Below are 24789 nucleotides of genomic sequence, written 5' to 3'. Positions count from 1 at the left end.
TGAAAAGATGGGAATTGCTTTACCAAGTGGGGAAGCCAGTGCGAACGAGGCCAATTCAATTAGGGTGGATGTGGCCCATTCCCAACAGTTGACAAGAATGTGTGAGTATCAACTGAGGAAAAATTATTTTTGTAGTGACCCAGCCACTCCCGTCTTTATTCAGGCCTAATTTGATGATGTCCAGTTCTGCGGTTTCTCGTTGAGGTCTGGTTTTTTGTTGAAGAATGGCCACTTTTAAGTCTGTTATTGAATATCCAGGGAGATTGAGGTGCTTGCCTACTGGTTTTTGAATGTTACAATTCTTGATGTCTGATTTGTGTCCATTTATTCTTTTGTATAGAGACTGTCCAGTTTGGCCAATGTACATGGCAGAGGGGCATTGCTGCCACATGATGCCATATATCACATTGGTAGATGTGCAGGTGAACAAGCTCCTGATGATGTGGCTGATATGGTTAGGTCCTATGATGGTGTCCCTTGAATAGATATGCGGACTGAGAGAGTGTGGGGATAGGTAGTAGATCCTTGATGATGCACTGGAGAGGTTCTAGTTGGGGGGGCTGTATGTGATGGCTTGTGGCGTTCTGTTACTTTCTTTGGCGGGCCTGTCCTGTAGTAGGTGACTATACCCAAATAAATGTTTTAGTCTCTAAGGTGCCATAAGGACTCCTCGTTGTTTATGCTGATACAGACGAAGGCGGCTATCCCTCTGGAAACTGCTTTAAAGTTGCAAACAAAATGGGGTAAGACACCACACACAGCAGGTGCCCCCCATAGCTCCTAGGGTCAGTCAAGTCCAAGGCTATGAAGATAGGGCTCCTCACATAGAGTGCCAGGGATTCTTGCCCCAGATTACCTGTCTTTCGACAGCACTCATGCACTGGCCTGCAAATCCACTGGCCAGATTCTAGTCCTTTTGTCCAGCACCTGTAGTCTCCTTCAGGCTCATCTCCACACAGCTCCTTGTTTGTAGACAGCTACCTGTCATGACTACTGCTAGTAAGGTTGCCAGGCATCTGGTTTTTGACCCGGAATGTCCAGTCAAAAAGGGATCCTGGTGGCTCTGGTCATCACTGTCAACCGGGCCATTAAAAGTCCAGTCGTGGTGCTGCGGGTCTAAGGCAGAGCAGGTAAGGGACTAGCCTGTCTCTGCGCTGAGCCCCAGAAGTGGCCAGCAAGGTCTGGCTCCAAGGCGGGGAAGGGGTGGGAGGGCACGGGGCTCTGCACACTGCCCCGCCCCAAGCACGGGCTCCGCACTCCCAATGACCAGGAGTCGCCTGAGGTAAGCCCACTCCCCCGTCAACCCAGAGCCCCTTCCTGCACCCCACACCTCTCATCCATGGCCCCACCCCAGAGCCCGCACCCCTAGCTGGAGCCCTCACCCCCCCCCCCAACCCCCTGCCTCAACCCACAGTCCCCTCCTGCACTCCAAATCCATTGGCCCCACCCCCCAGCCTGAAGCCCCCTCCTGCACCCCAAACCCCTCATCCCTAGCCCCACCCGAATCCGCACCACCAGCTGGAGCCCTCACCCCATCCTACATCCCAACCCCCTGCCTCAACCTGCAGCCCCCTCCCACACTCTGAATCCCTCATTTCTGGCCCCATCCCAGAGCCCACACCCCCAGTTAGAGCCCTCACCCCCTCCTGCACCCCAACCCCCTGCCCCAGCCCAGTGAAAGTGAGTGAGGGCGAGGGAGAGCGAGCCACCGAGGGAAGGGGAATGTAGTGAGCTGGGGCAGGGCCTCAGAGAAGGGGCGGGGCATGGCAGGGCCTCAGGGAAGGGGCGGGGCTAGGGTGCTCGGTTTTGTGCGATTAGAAAGTTGGCAACCCTAACTGCTAGTCCCCTTGCCAGCCCCAGGCTGCTTCCCAGCTTGGCTCTGAGCATTTCAGTCCCAGCTGCTGGCCTTCCCTCCACAGCCAGCTCCTAGGCTGCTGCTTCTGGCTTGCTCTCCTGCAGCCTCTGGCTCCCTCCTGGAGCAAGTACCCTCTGACCTCTGGTTTGGGGGCAGTAGCAGCTGTTAGGGTTGCCAGGTGTTCAGTTTCCGGACAAAAAGGGAAACTGGCAGCATCTGGTCAGCACAGCTGACCAGACCGAAAAGTCCAGTGACCTGCACTAACTGGCTTCTGCCACTAAGGGGTGGGAGGAGCAGCAGCTGCTGGAGTGGTTCTGCTTAGAAGCTGCTTCTCTTCCCACCCCACAGCCTGACAGAGAGAACTCAGAGGTACTGGCCCCATCTGGGGGATGGAGAAGGAGAGTGTAACCTGTCTGCCCCACCCACCCCGATTTCCCCAGCCCCTCGCTCCAGGGACAGACCTCACCCAGCTGTGCTCTAATTTCCCCACCCCAACCCCCCTTCTGCCCCGGCCCCTTGCTCTGTTGTGCCCCAGTTTGGTCACACCGGCCCCTTGCTCTGGGGACTGCCCCCTGCCATGTGCTGACTGGGCAGGCAGGCTCCGCGTCAGCTCCTCTCATCCCGGCTCTGCAGGCAGTAGGGGAATCCCTGGGGATGGGGGAGTGATTGAGCAATGGGGGAGGAGGGGGAAGAAAGAGAAACAGGTGGGGCAGAGCCTCAGGGGAAGGGGTAGGGCAAGGGGTGTTTAGTTTTCAGGGATCAGAAAGTTGGCAACCCAAGGAGCTGGTGACTTTTTGGCAGGTCAGGCACATATCACAGTCTCAATATAGGTCCTCCTCCTTGCAGTCCTGGCTTGCGGGGGTCTCTGCTCTGCTGGGCCAGGATGACTGCAGCCTCTTGTGCAACTTATGCCTTGGGCCCCCTCAGATGTGCAGGGAGCACCCTTCAGCCCTGCTGTCAGAACTGGCCTTAACTGCTGCAATCCTGTCCCAGCCTCACCAAGCCGTGCTTACCACAGCAACACTCAAACAGATTCCAGGGTCTGGTAAATTGTCATGGTGACAAGACAGCTTCCTAAGGCACTATTCCATGGCCCATGATTTGAGCCCACACACACACGTAGCTTTGGGGAGTTAGCTTCTGAATTCTTTGATTGGGCTGGGCCTCACTTGCTTAGGGTGATGAGCCATCACTGTTGGAGGGTGGGATTATGCCACCTGGCTGGATGTTGTGTTGTACCCAGTGAGGAGCCAGCAGGTTCATGACAATATTTTTGTGTCCCATGTTCTGGGCCTTTGTCACACATTATGTCCCACACTTGTGCCTTGGCAGGTGGAGATGTACATCTCCATTTCCCTTGGCTGATAGGAATATACAGCTTTTCTCCTAGCCTTGTTGCCTGTTACCATAGCAAGGCAGCCACCAGTGCTTCCGGGAACAGCACCGCGTAGCACCTGCTGCAGGATACAAGGCCGAGACCAGGGGATCCCCAGACACTGGAAAAGGGTCTGTTAGCTGGATATTCTCCCAGAAAGGACTCTGCCCACTGGTGCACTCTGCAAGTTGGCAAGGAGTACTACAGAAATAAAAATTCTCTTCTCTTCTGCCTTGTACTATCACTTGGATCTTGTGATATATATATCACTTGGATCTAATAGCACTGGAGCTCCCCATCTAAGAAATGGATATAGTCCGTGGAAGCAAGTAAAATATGAAAAGTGAACAATTCTGCTAGTTTAGTTTATCCTTCTAACTTAATACAATTTTTACTAAAGCAACAAGCAGCCTGGGTCTGTTTGCTCCCACAGAGGTTAATACCTTGGGTCACAGGTTAAATCGAAGACTATTGAAAACACAAGGTAAATTCCCTTTCAAATGACACATGGCACAAACTTGCAATATAAATAGTCTAGAAGGAATTAAAGTTCAGTTGTTAATGTATACAAGTTGAACTTTACTCCTGGGGGAATTCTGCACCACTGCACATGTGCAGAATTTATGTCCCCTGCAAATTTCTTTGCTCCTGAAGAAAAATGACTTTCTGAAGCAAAGGGAAGCCACAAGAGCGGTCATGTGACCCTCCTCAACAGTATGTTTCAGATGCCCAGGGCAGCCGGCAGAGAGGTAAACCACTGTGGGGCAGGAGGCGGGGCTGGGGAAAACCCTGCTGGTGGCTCTTATCCTGCGCCAGACTCAGCTGCTAGTCCGGAATGGGATGGAGAGGACAAGGCTTCCTCTTCCCCTGCACGGCATCCGGGGTCAGACCCACCCCCAGATTTCTCCCCCAGCTGCAGGAAGCTCTGCAAACCTCCCCCCATCCCCCCACCCCAGGGTTCCTGCACCTCAGCTGCAGGCAGAGGGATCCCTGTACAGCACAAGGTGGGCAAACAACATCCCGCAGGACCATCCTGCCCAACCCTTGAGCTCCTGGACGGGGAGGCTAGCCCCCAGCCCCTCCCCTGCTGTCCCCCCTCCCTCTCAGTTACGCCGCCGCATGGGCAGTGAGCTTTTGCTGCTCTGAGCGGCATGGTAAGGGGGTGGCGGCAGCATGCACACATGGTGGCAGGGGGAGTTGGGTAAGGGGTCCTGGGGGGCAGTCAGGGGACAGGGAGCGGTTGGATGGGGCAGAGCAGTCAGGGGTCGGGGAACGGGGGGGGAGGGGGGTTGGATAGGGCATGGGAGTCCCAGGGGGCCTGTCGGAGGGGGCGGATAGGGGTCAGGGCAGTCCGGGGACAGGGAACGGGGGGGGGGGTTGGTTAGGGGGTGGGGTCCTGGGGAGCCTGTCAGGAGGCAGATAGGGGGAAGGGGCCAGGCTGTTTCGGGGGGTCACAGCCTTCCCTGCCTGGCCCTCCATACAGTTTCGCACCACGATGTGGCCCTCGGGCCAAAAGTTTGCTGTACAGGGAGCTGCTCCCCCATCTGCCCAACTCCCATGCATCCAGACCCCCTCATACCCAGACCCTCCCATCAAGCCTCACTCTGCACCACCCCAACAAGCCACCCACACCCAGATCCCCACCCAACCGAGCCCCACTCCCCCAGCATCTGGACCCCCCACATCCAGACCCCACCTGCCAAGCTCTATCCTCCCTACACATAGGCCCCCCTTCTGCTGAGCCCCAATCACCTTCACCTGGACCTCCGTGCAGAGTCCCATTATCATTGCACCCAGAACCCCACAACAAGCCCCTATGCATCCAGATCCCCCACTGAGCTGCCTGCACCCAGCTTGCCCCACACAGAACCCTCTCAACTCACACCTGGATCCCCCCACAATAAGCCCCTCCACACTTAGATCCTGCCTTGCAGAGCCTGCCTGCCCACACCTGGTGCACCTGGCATGGAGGGGCAGGGTCCTGGGGTGTTTCCAGGGCAGGCCCAGTCCTTGCACTGTGCCACAGTTGGGTGCAGCCTCACCACTGAGTCTGTGCGGGGAGCTGCACAGTTACCTGTGTTCCTCAATGCCATGGTGGAGCCTCCACATTTGTCAAATAAAATTTGGAGAATTTTAAAATATTGTGTGCAGAATTTAATTTTTTTTGGCACAGAATGCCCTCAGGAGTAAAGTTGGCCACTGTACAGTATATAAGCCAACAAGGTGTAAAAGAGTTCACCAGTAAAGTGTCAGCCTTTTACAAGGTATCAAGTATTTAACACAGGACACTGCCTTGGAGGAATCACCTAAAGGAAATAAGAACTAATTTTAATTTCACATCAGAAAATAATTTCCCTTATTTTTCTAAAATAAGCATGTTACAGAGAAATATACCCCATCCCCCTTTGGGGCAGGGAGAGGGGCATTATAGCCCCACGGCTGAGTGTAACCACCCTTACCCTCAGGGCTGTATGGCTTAGGGGCCAGAGTCAATACAGCAGCCCTCCCTCGCAGGGCTATGCAGCCTAGTGGCCAGATTCAATACAGCTACCTTCCCTCACAGGGCTGAGTATCCCAATGGCTAGTGGGGGATGGGCCACCACATGGCATGTGGTGGGCAGAGTAGGGAGACCCAGGCTCTCCCTACTCCACCAGGTCCCAGTCAGCAGTGAGCATACTTAACCCTAGGTCAGCAGGGATCCAACGAAAATACACTGGACTTAGTTCCTCGTCCTACAACTGGGTCAATGGCTAGTCCCTCTGGGCTACTTCCTGCCCTGTCTTCCAACAACATGGTCTCTGTGTCTCCAGCCTGTGAAACTGCAGACAGTTCCGACGTCTCCTGGGCATCTACAGGTAGCTGAGTATCTGTCCAGATTTCAGCGGGCTTCGCCTCTGCAGACTCGGACTCCAGCCGCTCCCAGGCAAGAGCCTGCAGCAGCCATCCTCCCTCTTCAGTGGTAGTCAGCCCTGACTGAGCTGGGTTGCTCCCTTTTATACTGTCACTCCAGTTAGAGCATGCCCAGCAGGGGAAGGGGGCGTGGCTTCCTCTGCCCAAAGTATGGGGTTAAGCCCTCCTTGTCCAGTGCAGGGCAAGCACACCCCATCACAAAGCACTTTTAGGGAAATATTCGGATGGCAAATCACCTGAAAGCCATACTAAATTGAGATAGGAGCATGCATGGAAGGGGTTACCTTTGAATACATTCTCAAGACTACAGTGCAATCACTGGGGAATTAGGACGTATTTTAGTTAAAAGTCCTTGAAAAAAAGCCTAAAACTCTTTGGATTTTATCATCAGATACAAAATGGCCCTAATTTTTCATGCTTCTAGGGGTGTGATTTTGATATTTTAACAGCCACACACATACAAATGAGAGTAAAATTCTTGTGAACATAATGCAGAATAGTATGTGCTTTATAGAGTAACTCTCTACAGACACAGGCCAAATTCAGATCTGGTGTAAATATGTTATGGCCATTTGCAGCCTGGCTAAATATGCCCAGACAGCATAATTTGGTCAAAAGATCAGCGTAAGTAAATTCTATAGTAGTCACCCTAGGAATCTTTGTAAGAGTTTATGGTAGGAGTGAATACACAGAATATAGTAACATTCTGTACTGAGTTTTCATAAGGTTGCACAGCTCGGTAACCACTAACTAGGTCTTTGGCAACCAAAACCCTGAAAGATTTTCAGTCTGATTTTAGACAGCATGTCCTGAGCACAGTAGCTTGCTGCTGACCTGACCTCTAGTGGTCACCTTGTTTTACAAAATAATCAAGTTACTTAAAAAAAAAAAAAAAGCTCAATATTCGAAAATGCAAGTGTATAAAGTTCATTTTTAATTAATTTAAATGTGGTCTAAGTTTGTCTTTTTTATAGCCATAATGTTGAAATAATGCATTTTAAGTTGTTTCATGGGTAACTTCACAATTTTGGGGAGGAATCTGAAAAGAAAAACAGACCTTGTACAATTCCATCTGAATTCAGAGGTACTTCTGGATCAGCTGATAGTAAAGCAACATTTCACACTAGCTTAGGAGCATTTCCTCTGTTTACCTTTTACTTTGGTGAACACAACGAGACTTACACAAGTTATTCCATACTGTACGGGGAAAAAAACCCCAAAACCCCCAATCAAATCTACTGCCCGTTCATTCTTTAAGTCACAAATTAAACCAACACTGATCTCTGCTGTTGGTTTAATTTTTGAGCCTAAACAGAACATCGTTTAGACAGAACCAAGACTTTGAGGGACTTGCCTGACTCAGGGTGTTGGTAACATGATGCAGAACCTTTCACTTGTAGGTCATTGCGTCCAATAGACTCCAGCTTTGCAGTGCTTATACGTTATTACCATCTGTTGGGCTTTGTTAAATTAGAAATGATAGCATCAGCCCAGTGGACAGGTGTTTTCATAAACATTGCTGCTCGAGTTTTATAATTGTGGTAGTCTCAACAGACAGACCAAGGAACAAACAGGCCAAAGGTGGGCCCTCCAGCTCAGACTTAAGGCACAGTAGTAGGGTAGTGTGAACCTTGCACTTCTTCTGCCAGGATGGCATATATTCTTTGGACAAATAAAACATCTTAACTCTCCAGGGCTAACAGTTGATGCCTGGGCTCCGTGGCCCCTCCCTCAATTGAGGGGGCCAGGCCTTGTGTTGCTTTAGTGTTTGGACTCCACTCAGCGTTCCCAGTCATCTGATAGCCTGGCACCTTTCAAAAGCTCTAAGTTCACAACAAAACGTATTCTGAAGAAAGAAAAGGTGGACTTGTGGCACCTTAGAGACTAACAAATTGATTTGAGCATAAGCTTTCGTGAGCTACAGCTCACTTCATCGGATTGAAGTGAGCTGTAGCTCACGAAAGCTTATGCTCAAATCAATTGGTTAGTCTCTAAGGTGCCACAAGTACTCCTTTTCTTTTTGCGAATACAGACTAACACGGCTGCTACTCTGAAACCTGTCATTATTCTGAAGAAGAAACTCTTCTTAACCCAACCAGCTGGTGAGCAGGACAGTAAGGAGACACAGAGCCCTGTATGAGGACCAATTGTACTATAGTATTCTGGGTCTTCAGCTTGAGGGACCATCTCCCAGGGCATCCAAGTTCTTTTATTCTGGCCTTCTATCTTGCAGGCTCTGGCTATTCTAGATAGGGAGCTCAGATAGAGTGCTGATCTTTGATCTTTTCTGGCCAGGGTACAGCTGCCTTTCCATTATACTGCCTTCTTCAATCAGGCAGCCCTGGATGGGGGCAGCAAGAGCCTGCAGATGCTCCGTTCCAGATTCTGAGCTGCATCTCTCCGGAAGTACAGCTTGGTGGTTGGAGAAAGCAGCTTTACGCCACCTCTGTGCCTCTGGAATTCTGGGCCCAGCCCCTTCTGACAGACCGACCATATCCTGTAATATTCTGGACAAACCTTATGGAATTAAGATAAACCTTATAGAATTAGGGTTAATACCTTTGAAGTCCATTGTGTTAAAAATGCAATTGTGTATGTGTTATTGTGGCATTGTACGTACCTTCTCTAGGGGCAGGGATGCTAGTGTATGCATCTGTTGTCAGCTCTTTGAAGCCACTCTCCCCGGAGACAGATGCATACACTAGCTCAAACTGAATTCTCCAGGGACCAACAGACACAGAAAGGGGTTTGGACAAATAGCTTGGTTTTAAACTGGCTCAGGGCCTTCTTCCTGATTGGGCAGACAGGACCCCTGGTCTATGGAGGGTCCTAATCCTTAGGGAAGGGCTGAGGCCCCATAAGATTAGGTGCTTGCTCTGAGCTGTTGCTATGATGAACTTGCAATCACAAAGGAAACCCCCCAGCTGGGGGTGTTGAAGGCCTGCTGCTGCCAGAGTCCGTGTGATTGCTGGTAAGCTTATTAGCATGCATGCAGGTTCTTTTATTGTTTTTAATATTTTTGCTGTAGTGCTTTTTACTTTATCTTAAAGTAGGCTTGCGTAGGAAGTGCTGCGTGGGTAACATAACTGTGGCAATTACACCTGTTAACCATCTCTAAAGGAAAAGCAAGCAGGTATCCATGGGCAGCCTGTCTCTGCTGGGAAGAACATAGTGAAGGCAGGAACGTGTGCAGCCTGGAAACACCTGGTCAGAAGGGAGGGAAATGCAGGCCTCCTCCCAAGAGAGGCAACAGGTGGAGAACTGGAAGCATGATAATGGGTGTCCTGTCTGGACCACAATGGGAAAATACAGGTGCCGTTGCCCTGATTTTGTGACATCCTCAGTGTATGTTAGAGCAACCCCACAGATTGCTCTATCAGCCCAGAATAGCAGAGTGCGGAGTACTCCAGCCACACCCCTGCCTCCTTTTCCTGCTCCTACACCAGGGGTTGCATGGGGAGGGAGGGCAATATTCATGGTTAAGTGGGCTTTGAGGCTCTTGGGTGGTGGCTGAGCTGTCATAAAAGGGGCTACAACAGAGACTAGAATGAGAGCTCTTCTAACAACTTAATCTCTGCAAGAAACAGCATCCCCCCTTGTTTTAGTTCTGTTGCCTCTCAAGCCTTGGTTCAGTCCTCAAGGGAGAACGCTTGAGCAAACCAAGAACATGTGAAAATGGGGTCCTAATAGAAATCTGCTGTTAAACTGCCTTATCTTCAACATTCACTACCTGCAAACCTGCTGCCACCTCTTTTCCATCTCCCCCAGAGCCTCCTCCTGCACTGTTCCCCGCAGCTCCTTGGTTTGCATATGCCAGCCATGGCCCCACAAAGTCGCAAGAGCTCTTCCTCAGCCTGCTCCTGGCAACAGCCAAGACAGCCATCCATCAGACCAGGAGGAGGAAGTTTGATGGAGGTAGTGCTCTGCGACTGAGGGGCCTGTTTCTGCTCCCTTGATGGTTCACATATCTGGGGTGAGTTCCTCTTGGTGGTGTCCACTGGCTCCTTGGACTCCTTTGACGAGCCGCGGGCACAGAATGCTCTGCTTGGTGTCCCCCGTGGGATCCCTGGTTCTGACCCTGTGACCTGCACACTCCCATCCTTGTTTTTGCATTTGATTCCTCTGGAATCAGTTACTCTCTGGGCTCTGTGGCTCCTTTGCCTCAGTTGAGGTGCAGGCCTTTAGTCTTGGGGGGACGTTGACCAGCTCTTCCTGCAATGCAATAGAAACCCATAAGCCCTCCAATAATAAGCATAATGGAGACACAAAGCACATACATATCCCTTTTCAACTCCAACAGAATACTTTACAAACTGTACCTGATTAACCTCTACAATGCCCTAGGTACGTCATGTACATTTTTGTGATGTGGACGCCTGTCCCAATCAGGGACTTGACTGGGACACCCAAAATCATTACAACCAGAGGGAGTTAGCAATGACAAATAAACTTCCTCCTTGCTTCCAGACATCAGTAAGGCACTAAATGAAGACATCATCAGGTAGAACTGGGACAGAGGGTGATTGGCAGTTCCTTCCCACTCTCTGCTGGACCTACCTGTGCTCAAAGGGATGGCAACTTGTCAGAGATGAAAGTGCATTCAGAGAGAATAGGAGGCTGGATCTGCTGCACAACTTGAACCTTCCTGTCTAAACCCACTCTACAGCAGCTGGATGGAGTTCCCACCCATGGTCCTTTACTCCTCCTTCCTCCAGAATCACACGCAGGTCACCATTGCAGCTGCGGGCACTGGAATGAGATATCCTGCTTCATAGGCTTAACGGACAACCCAGCTGAGATGCTCCCATCATCTTGGAAAGCTGGAGAGGCCAGGTAATAAACCCTAAGCCCAGCTGCTCTGCAAAGGGGGAGGGTAGCTTGAACTGCCACCCAACTTGTTCCAGCACAGGTACATACAAGCACATACCAGCTCGGCTCCCAGCTCTTGTACTCTCCTTCTCTCTGCCTCTGAGGTGTTCAGTTGAGACTCCAGGTTAGTGGAGAAAGGCTTTCAGGTTCAAACACCTTCCACTGATCTAACCCTTTCCTACAGAGCGGGGCAAAAGGAAAGTGTCCAGTTTATTCAGTTGCCCTTTAAGTGACCCCCATCCCTGCGCTGCTTCCAAGCGAGCCAGTCGTCTAGCAGCTTGCAGTGCATGGCTGGAGAGGGAACTCCCCTCCCCACCGCTTCGGCAGAGCTTTTATTTAGTGGAAATCTTTAAATGAACAAAGAGCAGATCCAGCAGCAGCTACCTGCTGGAGACAGGAGGGGTTAGCTCCTGCTGACGCTTCCCACAGGTTCAGGACATTGATCAGGGTGATCACAATATGAAGGTTCAGAGGGTGCCCGCTCTCAGCAGTCATGGTCCCCCCGCTCCCCTCCTACCCCGAGCCGGTGTCCGCTCCTGCTCTCAGCAGTCTGGCTCCCCAGGTTCCTCTGCCCACAAGGGCGGCAGCACACACTCTCCAAGAGGGTCAGGACGTTGCTTGTTTAATGTGCGATACAAAAGGCAAGTCTCCAAGGTTACATGGAATAATCAGCATTAGCCCCAGGCCTTGCACGCTCCTCCCCTGCCATGTCTGCATAGGGCAGCATGCACTGTTTGTTTAAAGTGTTCTCTTCTTTCTCTCAGAGACACTCTCCTCTCACCCCCCCCATTCCACAGCGGGAACAAGGGGAGGCTTAGCTGGACGTCATGGGGGGAGTTAAGTCCGGGGCGGGGGGACGGAGACTAAAGGAGATCCAAGAATCAAAGCAATTCACCTCAAAGCGTTTGCTGAAGGCACATCTGCCCCTTTGCCCCCCTTTCCAGAGTGGGACTGCACGCACCCCTCCACCCTCGGATTTGGTACCGTTTGCAGCCCCTTCCCCATCTCCAGCCATGAGATTCGGTACCTGGACTACGGGTGACAAAATCACACGGCCCCCGAGTAGGGTTCTGGGGGCACAAGGGGGGTGTTGCATATATGTGCTTGTGCGACAGGGAAACGAATACTAGAGGCCTCCCTGCTGTCAGTGCTCTCCCCATCACTGCAATCGCCCCACCCCTGCGCGTCCCACTGCAGCAGGGGATGGGCAAAGCTCAGCCCTGAGAGCAGCAGGGAGGTAGGGAGGGGACCCAATCTGGAGAGCAGCCTAGAACAGAGCGCCCCAGCTAGACGTGGGAGATGCAGCCAAAGGGAGCAGCCGAGCAGGAAAGACCCCAGATGCGGACACCTCCCGGCTGCCAGTTCTCAGGAGGGGTTACAGTGATTTCACTGGAAAGAAGGGTGGGGAGAGCCCTCCGCTTGCCCCCATCACAATAAGATACCCCAGGGCCCCCAGACTCGTCTGGCAACATCTCCAGCAGCTTCACCAGCGTTCTTCGTGGGCCTACTCCATGATGTCCCCAAAACACAGCAATAATTAACTTAACCCCAAAGCAGCCTAAGATTGGTAAGTGGGGGGGAGGAGTGAGAGGAGAGCAATGGGGGCGCAGGGCCCTTCCTCTCCCGGCCCCTGGCAGGGATGGAGCACCACAGCGTGTGTCCTCTTGCTCCACAGCACACCAGTCCATAGGGTTCATAAGGCAAACATAGTGTCGTCTTCCTTCTCCTGCTTCCGGTGCGGACTGGAGGCGGCAGGTGGCCCTGCTCGGGGGCTGGGGAGTGCGGGCAGTTGGTCCGCCACCTTTGCTCGCTCTTCCAGGAACTTGTCGAACTCTGGGGCAGGAAGAGAGAGTTAGCGCCGAGGAGGGGGAGGAGGGTTCTGAGAAGGGCTCAGGAGGAAGGAGGGGCCGGCGGCTCTTACCTTCGCTGGTGACGCCCTTTGCCTCTTCTGTCTTTTCCCCCTGGGAAAGGAGAAGACAGACATGTTGGGAAGCAGGCCTGAGCACCCCAGGTGGACACAGCGCTCCGATCCACCTAGGCAGATGGGACTGCAATCCTCACCCCTACTGACAGGAAAGGGGGAGGTTTCTCTACCCAACCCCCAGCAGGAACAGCTGACAGAGCTGGCAGGAGGGCAAGAAAACTCTTCACCCAGATCAGATTTCCCTGGAAGCCTTTTGCCAGCCTTGTGGCTGCAGACAGACACCCTCTGCTTCCACGCCACATGAGAGACCCCACCAATCCCCTTGCTCACCACACAGCCAGGAGAGCCTTGGTCACCTGGGTCGCCCTGCTGTCTCTCAGCTGCCCCCTCCCAGCAGTGCACTGGGGGCACGCTGCACAGCCTTTCCCGGTCCTGTTACCCACCCTCTCCCCTCAGTCAGGAGGTCCTGCTCCAAGACCCTGGCTGACTTCACCGGGACGACGCACACACGTCGAGCTAAGCACGTGCCTCAGTGTTGCAGGATCAGGCTCTAGGAGGTGGTTGGGCATAGTGGCCATCTGGAGAGGTGGGGAGGAGGATGGCAGTGTGGAATGAAGGAGCATGGGAAGGTCAGTGGGGTGTGTTCTGAGGAAGGGAGCATGAGGGAAACCCCTGCCCACATCGACCTGTTCCGCACTGCCACCTGCAAGAGCCTTGGACGGTCATCGCCAACATCCAGGGAATTTTGAGCCTCTCCTGGGGCCGAGGGGGAGAGACAGTTCATTGCCAGCCCTGAGCAGTAAGTGAAATGCCAAAGGAACCACCCCGTTCTGCCCCTCACTTACCACATCAGTGGAAAGCCACTGCTCGATATCCTCCATGAAGCCAGCCTGGGGGACAGGGATCTGGAGTTGAAGGAAGAGAGAGGAATGAAGCAGAGAAAGAGAGGACATTTCTCAAACCCATCCTGGCAGAAACTCTCCCCCTCTCACAAGGTTCACTGAGCCCAGCCCCTTGTTGCACTGGCCAATCCCACCACAGCTCTTCCAGCCAACAGTGTCATTTTATGCCTTCTCCCTACCCACAGACGTATCTTCTAGCACATGGGCCTTTCTGAGGGAGCTGGAGGTTTGAGACTGGTGCTGGGGTACTGACACTGGCCTATCCCCTTTACAGGGCTCATTCTCCTCTCCAGCACAGCGCGGTCTGGAAGGGCAGCACTGGCTCAAACTCAGCCAGGTTGCTCAGACAGGAAGCTACGTCCACAGCGGTACTTTTCTGGATTCCCCTTGCTATCACTGCCAATTCTGACCCAAAGAGCATGAGATTTTATCTCCCGTCTGATGCCGTTCCACAGCATGTGACATCACAGCCCACCACACTGCAGACAAGGGGGCTGCCACAGGTTTGGCTTCACATCACCGCTGTGGGGTCAGATTTGAGGAAGAGGTGAGCCTGGCAAGAAGGAAGGCCCAGGTGTAACTGTGGCTCACTGTGGAATGAAGGGGCAGGGGAAGGTTGCTGGAGATGCCAAAGGGGAAGCTGTGGAAATGCATACAGGAGGGAAAACTCCTCTACAGTTAAGGTGGAGATACGTGACTGCTGGCTCCCCCATGGAAGCGCCTCTTTCAGATGTGCTTTCACCATTGGTCAATTCCACTGTGGAAGGGGAGAGGAGCCCTTTTTGTGTCCAGGGGTAACTAGTCACGCAACACCAGCCCAAAGCCTCAGATCCTTATCCCAAGACCATGCCCCAGGACCAGCTGAGAGAGAAGCAGCAGCTGCGGGTTCCCCAAGCAGAAATAGGAGGTGGTCATTTGGAGGCTGTTGTCCCTTCGTCTCCCAAATTCATGGAACCCTCCACAAGGAACAGCAAAGCCAAGCTCAGCGGCAACCCTCTCCTCCCAAGAGCAGGTTCCTCCAAACCAGTCCCTTGCCTCTGGACAGATACTGCCACAGCCTCCCTGGTGTCAAGATGAAGCTCCTCTGGGAGGAGAAGCCCTCAGGTAGTTACCATGGTTGGTGGGGGGCAGGCTGCGATTATGGAGGTTTCAATCTGTCCTGAGCGGGATCCCCAAGGCTATAGAGAGTAGAGATTTTTACAAGCTAACTGGACAGCGTGTGGGGACTTCCCAGACCAGAGGTTTCTCTGGGCTGGGCGCTGCTAGGAAGCCTGAAGCCTCAGCCTGAAAGGAGAAGCCCTGTGAGTGTATTGCTGCCCCAGGGACTGAACCTGAGACCTCTGGGTCTAAAAGCACAGGCCCTGCTGCTTGAGCTGAAGGACCAGGCTCAGTAGCTTCGAGGCAGTAGCAGCCTCAAACCGATTTACACAGTCCAGCTACCAGAGAGGGACAACACGCCACACTGGGGTAATGTGCACTGCACTCTCCCCAGTCCTGAGAATCAGAGGTCAGCAGCCGTTCAAATCCCAGCACTCATCATGATGCCCTTGCTTAGGCTGACAGCGACGGAACACCAGACTGGCGCACCTATCCAGACCCGGCCCTTTCGCTAAAGCGATAGATGCTTATGCTTTTGGTCCTGGGTTCAATCCCTACAGACTTCTCCTAGGGCATGACTACACCAGGTGAGGAGCCACAGCCTCTGGCTTCTTTCCTCTTAGTCTCTACTACCTGCCCAGACCAGGGTGCCCTTCAGGAATGTTGGGGTTTGGCCGGGCTCCTCATTGCCCAGCCATTCTCCCATTGCCTGCAGTGTGTGCCCAGACGCTGTACCAGTTTCAAACCCTAGCCCAGCAGCCCCAGCTCTCTTTGCTCTCCACCGGCTACGCGCCTCCTCACCATTCCTTGCTGCACCATCCAGTTAGTTAGTGGGGCTCCATCAATGGAAGCTCTAGGTTCCATCTGCTTAAGAGAGAGGCTGCACTGAGGGCTGCTTTCGAAGTGGGAGGTTGAGGAGAGGATGGGAGCAGAGCAAGTCAATCCCTGACCATCCAGAACTCCAGGAGGGTGGGGAGCGGGAGTCTACAGGACAAAGAAGGAGTCCACCTCTGCTCGGGGGCTTGGAGAAGGGGATAGGGAGCCTCACACCACTCCGGGACCAAATCCAATCCAGGCCCAGGTTTAGCGACGACTGGAAATTACCACCATCACACTGGTTAAGGATTGGCTTGCATGAAATACATTGGGAGGCTCTACCCTAATGGACCTCGTTGACTGGCACTGCCGTTGGGCAGGAAGGATGGGCCCATTACTGGTGGGGTGTGGAAAGCCCCACGGCCACTTACCGCTCCTGTGCTCTGCTGCCGGGCATCTAGGGCTCCAGCCAGCCCTTTGTTTGCTTGGGGGTCTTCATACTTTACCCTGAAAGAGAGCAGCAGGCTAAAGTGAACGCATAGAAGTGGCAGGAATACACAAGGGGGCAAGCTCCTAGCGGAATTCATACATATAAATATTCAGGGCTGTTGACCACACTACAGCTTGCTTGCTGCGACCCTGAAGATCTCCCTGAGAGATTTAGGAGATCTCAGATGTGTGCAAACACTGGCTTGTTAGAAACACTACAGTAAGGTCCAACCCAAACACTGCAGCAAGATTGTGAGGTACCACAAGAAGGTACTGGGACATTATTGTACGATGGCTGGGCCACCATCTTGGCCAACACCAAGGATGAAACCAGGGACCTCCAGAGCTAAAAGCGAGAGCTGGAGAGCCAGCCTGAGATCTGGAACAGACGGACATCTTCTCTGGACTGGGCAGAGAGGGGAACACAATACACACCGACCAGTGGGTTACAATGGCTGTACAAGGGCCCAGAGCGAAACAAAAACCCGCACCAACACAAGCACACTTCACCCACCTCACCCCTCCCCATGCAAACACGTCCCCCAAACAGACCCCACCCATCACACCCTCACTGACAGTCATGAACCCACTAGCGGCTGAGATTCCACGGACTGTGTAACACATGAGGTCAGACCCGACGAGCAGAATGGTCTCTTCTGGCCTTAACACCCATGAGTGTGCAAATACAACGACCTTGCCACACACAAACACATCTCACCCAAGATCTCTCTCTCTCTCTTTCAGACACACACCACCTATCTGCCTCCTCCTCTACGTCACTCCCTCTCAATTTGCTTGCAGTCCTCATCGGACCAGTGCAGGCCAGAGAGACTAGCTCCTATTCCAGGAGAACGAAGCCACCTTGGATGACGTCCCAGCGCTGGAGGCCTGTGAGCTGGGGAGCTCCCGTCATCTAGCTGCTCTCATTGGAGGGCAAGGGCTTGGGCCACTTGCGCTCAAACTTTTCAAAGAAGTTCTTGTCGGTGAAGGGCCCGCTGTGGACGATGGCGTTGAGGATGAAGTAGAGCACTGCCACCATGCCGCTGATGAGAAAGAAGGGCAAGAAGGGCTTGAGGTGCTTCCAGAACTGCTGAGCCCAGGTACTCATGAGTCACGGGGCCAGGGGGATGCCCCGGCCCCACTGCTGGGATCTCCTGCAGAGGCGCCCTGGTCCGACAGCAGCGGGGGAGCAGCTCAGCACAGAGAGAGGGAGACGCAGGGCTGGTGGCACAGGAAGCCTGAGTCAGCAAGTGCAGAGGCTGGCTGGCAGGAGAGCAAGCGCAAGGGCGGCGAGAGCCGGCTGAAGGGGGTGGCGAGAAATAAATAGAAGATGCCTCGTTTTTGGAACGATCACAGGTCCCTGTCCCTGGAGGATCGGGTTATGCTGGCGAGGATACACTTCCATTCCTGCCCAGCCCCTAGACGGCCGTCCAGCACGGTGGGGGAAGGGAGCGCACTGAGCACATGCCAGGAGATCAGGTTTCATTACAAAATCAGGTGCTGTTGGCTACGATGCTCCTTCCCCATCCTGCCTCTGTCCATGCAGCTCCACTGCACCCCAGCTCTCTGCAGATGGCCCGTTGAAAGCACTCTGCCCGCAGCATATCACGCGCACAGCCTGTGCACCCTCGTCCTCACATGGTTGCTTTCAGGTTATAGCCCAACCACTGTTTGGTAAAAGTGACAGCTATTAAACCATTCAGTGCTAAGTGCTGTGCCAGGTACGTCCATCCTGGGACCCAGACGAGTTTTCATCAGTGTCTGTATTCAAGCACAACCCCCTCAACAACATGTGTTCCAGCGGCAGCAGAGAGAGCTAGTTACCAAGCCGAAATGTTGCCTGGATTGACCCGGGAACCAGGCTGTCTGTCACACAACTGCACATTTTCACGTCCACTTGGCAAGCTCTGCAGGTGGAACTGGCTTAGCAGAAGAGGCAGTCAGTGTTTGGCCTTTGGTCCAGTCAGCACTGGCCACCGGCAGAAACAGGCAGGGAGTTGAACCGCACCCGAAAACCGGTTCAGAGAAGTGCTTTGAGTGAATCACAATAAACTATGACCTGAAAACCTCTCAGTCACATTGAGCCCGAATTGGAATTGAAACCAAAAAAACCAAAACCTGGTAACTGGTTCAAAACAACAGGTTCAATAATCAGACAATGAGGGAGCATTTTCGGGGGAGAAGGGTACTGAGAAAGGGTCTGTCTTGGCTGCACTCTTAAAGAGAGGGGGAAGAGACTACACTTCCCAGGAAGCCAGAGGAGGAGATGAGCCAAGAGAGAGGTTCTGGGATGGGTAGTTCTCTTGGCTGTTGTGCCCAGGTAGAGGACTTCCCACAGAAGGGAACTACAACCCCCAAAACACCTCCCTCCCCTCTCTGCCTCCTCCTTCCTCCTGCTTGTTCTTGCTACACAAGGCAGTGTAGTAAGATAGGGCATTTTCTGGGCCGACATTCAGTTTGTCACCTCAGCGGTGAAATATGACAGAGTTCTGGACCATGTTGTACTAGTGCGTGCAAAGAACTTGTTTAAAAAAAAATCGTTTTTCTACAATGAAAGAAATATGTATCACTGTATTCTTTTGCTAGGAGTTACAACGGCAACATAAGAGTGCGTGACCTTAATCCGCAGGAATGTATTTGAACCAGTTCAAACAGATTCAGCGTGGTTGAACCAGTTACTGAACCATCATTCTAAGTTAGTGCCTGAACCAGAGGCAAACTGGAGCAGGGGTGCCAGAATGGGGGCGGTGGGCAGGGGCCCCCCTGCTTTTTACCAGCTGTAAGGACGAGCGACAGGGGAGGGAGGGAGGGCGAGTGGAACGAGGTGGGGCAGGGTCTTGGAGGGAAAAGGAAGTGCAAGGGTGGGGCCTCGGGAAGAAGGGGCAGGGCCTTGAGGGTGGCGTGGAGGCGGGGCCATGGTTTGGGCACCTGTGGCCTCCCACTTTTAGGGTGCTTCCGCCACTCCTGAACCAGAGAGTTAGGAAATATCGATGAACATGAACCAGAAATGAACCAGAATGTTTCACGGTTGGACTCCCTGGAAACAGGACAGCAGGCTAGATGGATCAAGGATCTAAACCCGTACAGCAGGCCAGGGCGAGATTTCACAGAGCATTGGCCCACCTAGTGGGGTGATTTGTATTCCTAATCCAGAGCCCTGCTCCTCATCAGCAACGCTCCTATATCGACCAGCTCCACTCAAGGGGTTAATAAACTCCGTCTCACTTGGCTAAAGCTGCGAAGAATGAATCAGTTAAAGCTGTAAGTTATTTTGCTGCAGCTTCAATTCCCAGAAGCAGTGTGAGAGGCAGACTGGGCAGGGGAAGGATCAATCCTAAAGACTCCCTCGGTCTGCTGTAAGGAACAGAGGATAGCACGACGCGCTCTTGTGGGTTAGGGCCTGGGAGCTCATGGTTTTAAACTTGAAGCACAGGCACCAGAACCAAGATTAACCAAAGACCGTGGCTCTCTAGTGGCTAGTCCAAGGGCAGAGGCTGAGCTACAGAAGCTGGGCTCTTTAGCTGAAGCCGCAATAGTGCTTACACAGCGCTTTTCATCAGCGGATCTCAAAGCACTTGACAAAGGAGGGCAGTGCCATCATCTCCTCCTCTTTTACAGATGGGGAAACTGAGGCACAGAAAGGGGAATTGACTTACCCAAGGTCACCCAGCAGGCCAGTGGCAGAGCTAGGAATAAAAACCAAGTCTCCTGAGTCCTAGTCCAATACTTTATCTACTAGGTCACACTGCCACCCGCTAAGTGCTCATGGTTTGAGATCTAGAGGTCCCAAGTTCAATCCCCGTTGCTGCCAGCCCACCTGGGGTATTGTGTTACACAAAAATTCAGACAGCGCCAAGGAGGCACAATCACTCCAGTCCTATGTATCCATCCCTTATTGCCCAGCCCAGCCACCCCCTCTGTGACCAACAGGCAAGTGACATACAGACATTCCTTCTCCCATCCCTGACAGGGCATAACAAAGGCCTTAGGGGAAACAGCTAAGAGCAAAGCAATGAGAGCAGAAACCCTGCCCCACAATAGTACATGGAAAGCGCTGGCTCCCTCCTCAGCCTCAGGACTCTCAGGAACGATTAGCAGCTGGGAACTCAGGTCTCCCAACACAGGTGATCCTTTTCCTCCCTGTACCCTGCAATCAAACACGCTCAGAGAACACGAAGGGGAGCAGAAAACAGGAGCCGCCACTCACTCTTTGCGCTGCTCAGCCAGCGAGCTGCCCCGTGTCAAGGCGAACATGTCAAACTCTTCCTCCAGTTTGCCAGAGCTGTCTAGGGACTGCAGCCCCGCACTGACGCTGCCGGAGCCCAGATCTGCGGGGGCAAGAGGGGAGCAAGGTACATCCACAGCACAAGGGACACACCATGAGACAGAGCGTGGAGGCTTGTGGAGCTAGTCTGAAAGCTTGATGCTAATTAAAAAATGTTCAACTTCTGCTTCGGGGCCCCCTTCCTCTCCTTCTGGGCACTGGCTGCAGGGGAAAATCCATCTCTACGGCTATTCAATGGATGCATTTGCAGTTCAGACAAGGGCCCATCAAGAGCACCAGGTTCACCAGCTTTCTGCACTGATTCCTGGGTGATGTCTCTTCAAGACAGGTTAAGTCACACCCTAATAATTACAAACAATGCATCTGATTTCCCTCATGCCTCCTGTCCCCAGAGCACTCTACAAACATTAGCCAATTGACGCCCCTGTGCCCCTCCCTGGGGAGCTCCACACCCAGTAGAGGCCACTGCTTGGTTACTTACTTATGCCAGCCAGCTGAGAGGAGAGGCTGTTGGCAGCTTCGGGCGGCTTGTCTATCAGAGGAGCACTGGGCCCCTTGTTGATCCAACTGTTTTCCACCTCAATTGGGACCTTTGGGGAGAGAGGAGAGTTATTTTCTACTCCTGAAGCCTGGGCTTAGCCCTCACTGATCCCTGCCCGTTCCCCTCACCACGTGCATCTGAGACGGAGGCCCTCCTCAGCAAGAGACCTAGGCCACAGGGTCTGCCCCCTTCTCCTTGCAGGGAGTGGGCTGTGAATGGTGTCAAAGCAAATTCTCCCTAGGTCACCATCCTCCCATCTCTCCTGGATGCCAGCAGGTCAGGTGCTAGCTCAGAGGCCACAGCAGTGCTGATTCGGGTTCCTCTGATCCTTTTCCACGCAGGGACCTGCCCATCGCTGAGCAATACAAGACGAGCGTGGTGGTTGCTACCCCGACACCTGTCTGCCGTCGGTCTAGGGGTCACAACCCCCAGGTTGAGAGACCAAGCTGGACACCCACATTGCTGCCAGCCCTAGACGAGACTTTGGGATTGGGAATGAAACATTTTCCCACGTGCCAGTGCAGCAGACCAGCTGGGTTTCAGAGCAGTGCTTACAGCCTGTGAGAAAGGCACAGCGATTCTCCCTCCACCCAACCCAAAAACAGCAGGGCATGGAGGATGCAAACCAGGCTTTGGTACATTCTTATCTGCAAGATGCCCAGAACCTTGCACGGGAAGGGAGCTCAGAGTTACCTTAATGGGCTGGCCAGCCCGGAGCCGCTCAAACCTGCAAGGAAGAGGTGAAATGAGACGACTTTCTATCGCAAGAGCTTTCATGGCTTCCAAGCATTTCAAGTAATTATTCACCCTGATCCTTCTGGCTTAACCCCTCACTCCAAGGGCTGGCTCGGCCTGCCCCTTCACACCTGGAGGAAGGAGAGACCCCTGTTTGGGACCTGAGTCTGACCCAAGGTAACAGATACTGGAGGAAATTCAAAGGGGGCATGTCCTGGCGGATGGCACAGGAAAGGGTCTAATGCCCCCCTGGAAGTATTCCCACCCCAAGTGACCCAGGAGTAGCTTTTCCTTTTCGATGGGAGAGGGGGAAATCCCCTTGCTTCCTCCCAGGATTCATTCAAATCTCCTACTAGTATTACAGGAGGGGCAGGTGGAATGTAGGAGAGTGGCCGATGCCTCTGCCCATGCTAGAGGTCTGGGTATCTACCCTCTCTGTTCTACTCAGCAGCCTCGCGGCTTGGGGGCCTGCTCTGAAGCTCTCCTGTGCAGCCCAAAGGCAGATCCCTCCTCCCATCTGCCCCTTCAGGGCTGTGCTGCAGAGATCTCTTTATGTCCCATCAATAATTACACAAAGGCCAGCATCATGAAGGGACAGAGATGAACCAACACGAGTTGAAGTGGAGACAACCATGTGTTTTCTTGAGTCGAGGGAAGACGGCGGACCCGGGTTGATAGGCCTTGCCAGTTACATTCACGGAAAGACACAGACAGTACATGGGGCAGAATGGGAGCTGCCATGGGAGAACGAGCCCGTGGCTTGTTCCTTGGGAAAGAGCTGGGCTGCTGTGTGAGAGGCAGGGAGGGAGAGGATGGGGGCACGAGGCTTCGGGGTACCGTTCGTAGCGCAGGAACACGTTGTTGAGGTTGTCGTTGACGATGAGCAGCTCCTCCGTTAGCTGTTCGTGGAGGATACGGGGGATCAGCTCCAGCACGCGCTGCTGCATCGCTTTACACGTCCGGTTAAGTTCCTGCCCATGGTGAGAAGAAGGAACAGCAATGGTCAGGCCAAGGACACAGGGGTAGCCTGAGAGTTCACAGCATTGGGGGCTCTGGGTTTAATAGTCGAAGACTATTGGGTCTCTGCCAGCGAGGAGGTAAAAGCCAAGCCCATGGATACTAGCATGAGGGGCTCTTACGGTTACTGGCCTGGTTGGGTCTCCCAGCTCAGGAAAGCTAAAGACTGGGCCCCTGGTTAAGTAGAAATGCCCTATTTCCCAGGCAGAAATAGACAGTCAACCACCTTGGGAGACTATTCCGTGGCCTAACAGCTCTCACTGGTGGGCAGCTTTTCCTTGCAGTTCAGACTAAATTTTCCCCTTTCTAAATTTCATCCTGTCACTCCTCATTATACTCTGTGAAAGCCCACCCTAAATAATTCTCTCCATAACATGCCCAGCCCCCTAGCAGCTAAGTGCAATTTCTCTCCCTGCAGGGCGTGAACACCACTCAGTTCACTGAGCCAGCACTTAGCCGAGCTCTTCGTATTTCTCTCTCCGCCTCAGACGTCTGCTGGAGATTCCTTACCTGAAGGAGTTCAAGGTCAGAGGGCTCAGCCTGTCCGGGCATCAGCTCTGTCAGCATCTCGGACATCACCTTCACATTCCCGTTCACCACTTCCAGCTCGCTGCGCAGCTTCCCAATCTGCAAAGGCAAGAGGAAAGTGCTGACCAGGATCTGACTGCCCACAGCCTGGGCTAAGGAAGGCTACAGGGTTAAGGGCTAAAAGAACTGCTACTGCGGCAGACATGACTCTGACTCCTTGGTTACAGTCTCAGGAGCTCTACCAGCTGGGAATTTTCTAGGCCCTCTAGTTACCATCTCACGGGGCTCCATTTGCTGGAGATAGAACCCAGGCCACCACCAATAACTTCTGCTGCCAGGCCTCAATCTCCAGGCTGAGTTCCTGCATTTTATGCACTGGTACAAGCTGCTGTTGTGACCCAGGTCCCCCTTTGCAACCATTCAGAGAGTCTCACTTGCAAAACGAACAGTGCAGGTGAACAAAATTAACCTCAGTCCGAGCGTGAGCCTGCGCTGAGTGACAGAAGTGGCTAATAAGCCTTGGGAGAGCAGTTAATTCACCTCCCATTAGTGCAAGGGCACTAAGTCTGCTAGAAGCTGGATAATTCCATCCTTCTAGGGGAAGGGAGGTGAGAATCTGATGTCATGTTCAGTCAATGGCAGCATGGAGGATCATGGACAGGGAAAAGAGTGGAATCACTGGCTTCCGGACACTTCCTCCCCGGGCAGAGCTGACAGCCAGGAGAGTCATTCATACACGTGGAGAAAAATCAGCTGGGAGTGGGGCAAAGAGAGATGAAAATGAGGCACTGGCTGAGCAAACTGTTGCCATGATGAGACGTTGAGGAAATGGAAGCCAGGAGCCTGTTCCTGTAAAATCTGTGTCCCCGCACCACTCCTCACCTGTGTGGCTGTGCATCAGGAGATGCCATCTCCTTTTTAAGCTCATCCTGGGCGGATTCCTTTGGGATGTCACTGCTCCGTGTTGGTGACATCGCAGCTTGGCGTGACTGAGTCCCTAGGGCGTTCTAGAGTGGCAGCACCGTCCGGAGGAAGGGGGAGCCCAGGGGCAGCTGTGTTGTGACCAAGAGCTTCAAAGTGAGGGGAGGCGGCAGCAGCAGCAGCACTGGGCCTGTGTTCTGCTTACCTGCTCTGGTGTGGGTGTGATGGGGGCATCACTGGAGGCACCCGGCCCCCCCGGCAAGGAGACAGGATGCAGGATGGAGTCTACTCCCTGAGGGGAGTCGCCAGCAGGCGAGTTCTGTTCAGACGGAGAGTCAGAGCTATACACAGTCTAGAGAGAGAGAAGAACAAGCACAGCGCAAGAGAGAGGAACCAGACAGCTCACAGGTGAGAGGACACAGCTGCTAGAGAGGAATGTTTATACAAACTCACTGTCTGTTTCCAACAGCTCTGCCTGTTTCTCCTTACCATATCTTCTAGGGCCCCTGTGTGCCCCTCACCA

General features: G+C 53.2%; 1 protein-coding gene across 6 annotated transcripts in view; it reads right to left on the bottom strand.

Annotated features, from left to right (window-relative positions):
• Positions 1–11616: 11616 nt before the first annotated feature.
• TOM1 (target of myb1 membrane trafficking protein) overlaps positions 11617–24789 on the bottom strand; it is a 29668-nt gene continuing 16495 nt past the window's right edge. For 4 of the 6 annotated variants that reach the window (XM_084617309.1, XM_084617313.1, XM_084617314.1 and 1 more), the window contains exons 6-16: positions 24472–24618; positions 23328–23444; positions 22638–22771; positions 21759–21792; positions 21006–21114; positions 20447–20567; positions 16182–16257; positions 15736–15798; positions 13780–13839; positions 12932–12971; positions 11617–12843 (exon numbers count right to left, since the gene is read on the bottom strand). In XM_084617309.1, the coding sequence (XP_084473435.1) occupies positions 12704–12843; positions 12932–12971; positions 13780–13839; positions 15736–15798; positions 16182–16257; positions 20447–20567; positions 21006–21114; positions 21759–21792; positions 22638–22771; positions 23328–23444; positions 24472–24618 (1041 nt within the window). In that variant the 3' untranslated portion in view covers positions 11617–12703. The remainder of the gene's footprint in view (positions 12844–12931; positions 12972–13779; positions 13840–15735; positions 15799–16181; positions 16258–20446; positions 20568–21005; positions 21115–21758; positions 21793–22637; positions 22772–23327; positions 23445–24471; positions 24619–24789) is intronic. The other 2 variants (XM_084617311.1, XM_084617312.1) reach the window with 2 other exon arrangements.

Source organism: Lepidochelys olivacea (assembly GCF_965140295.1).
Source record: "Lepidochelys olivacea isolate rLepOli2 genome assembly, chromosome: 1".
NCBI classification, from domain to species: Eukaryota; Metazoa; Chordata; order Testudines; family Cheloniidae; genus Lepidochelys; species Lepidochelys olivacea.
The sequence above is the reverse complement of the archived record's forward strand: the minus strand, read 5'-3'. Positions and strand labels throughout refer to the sequence as shown.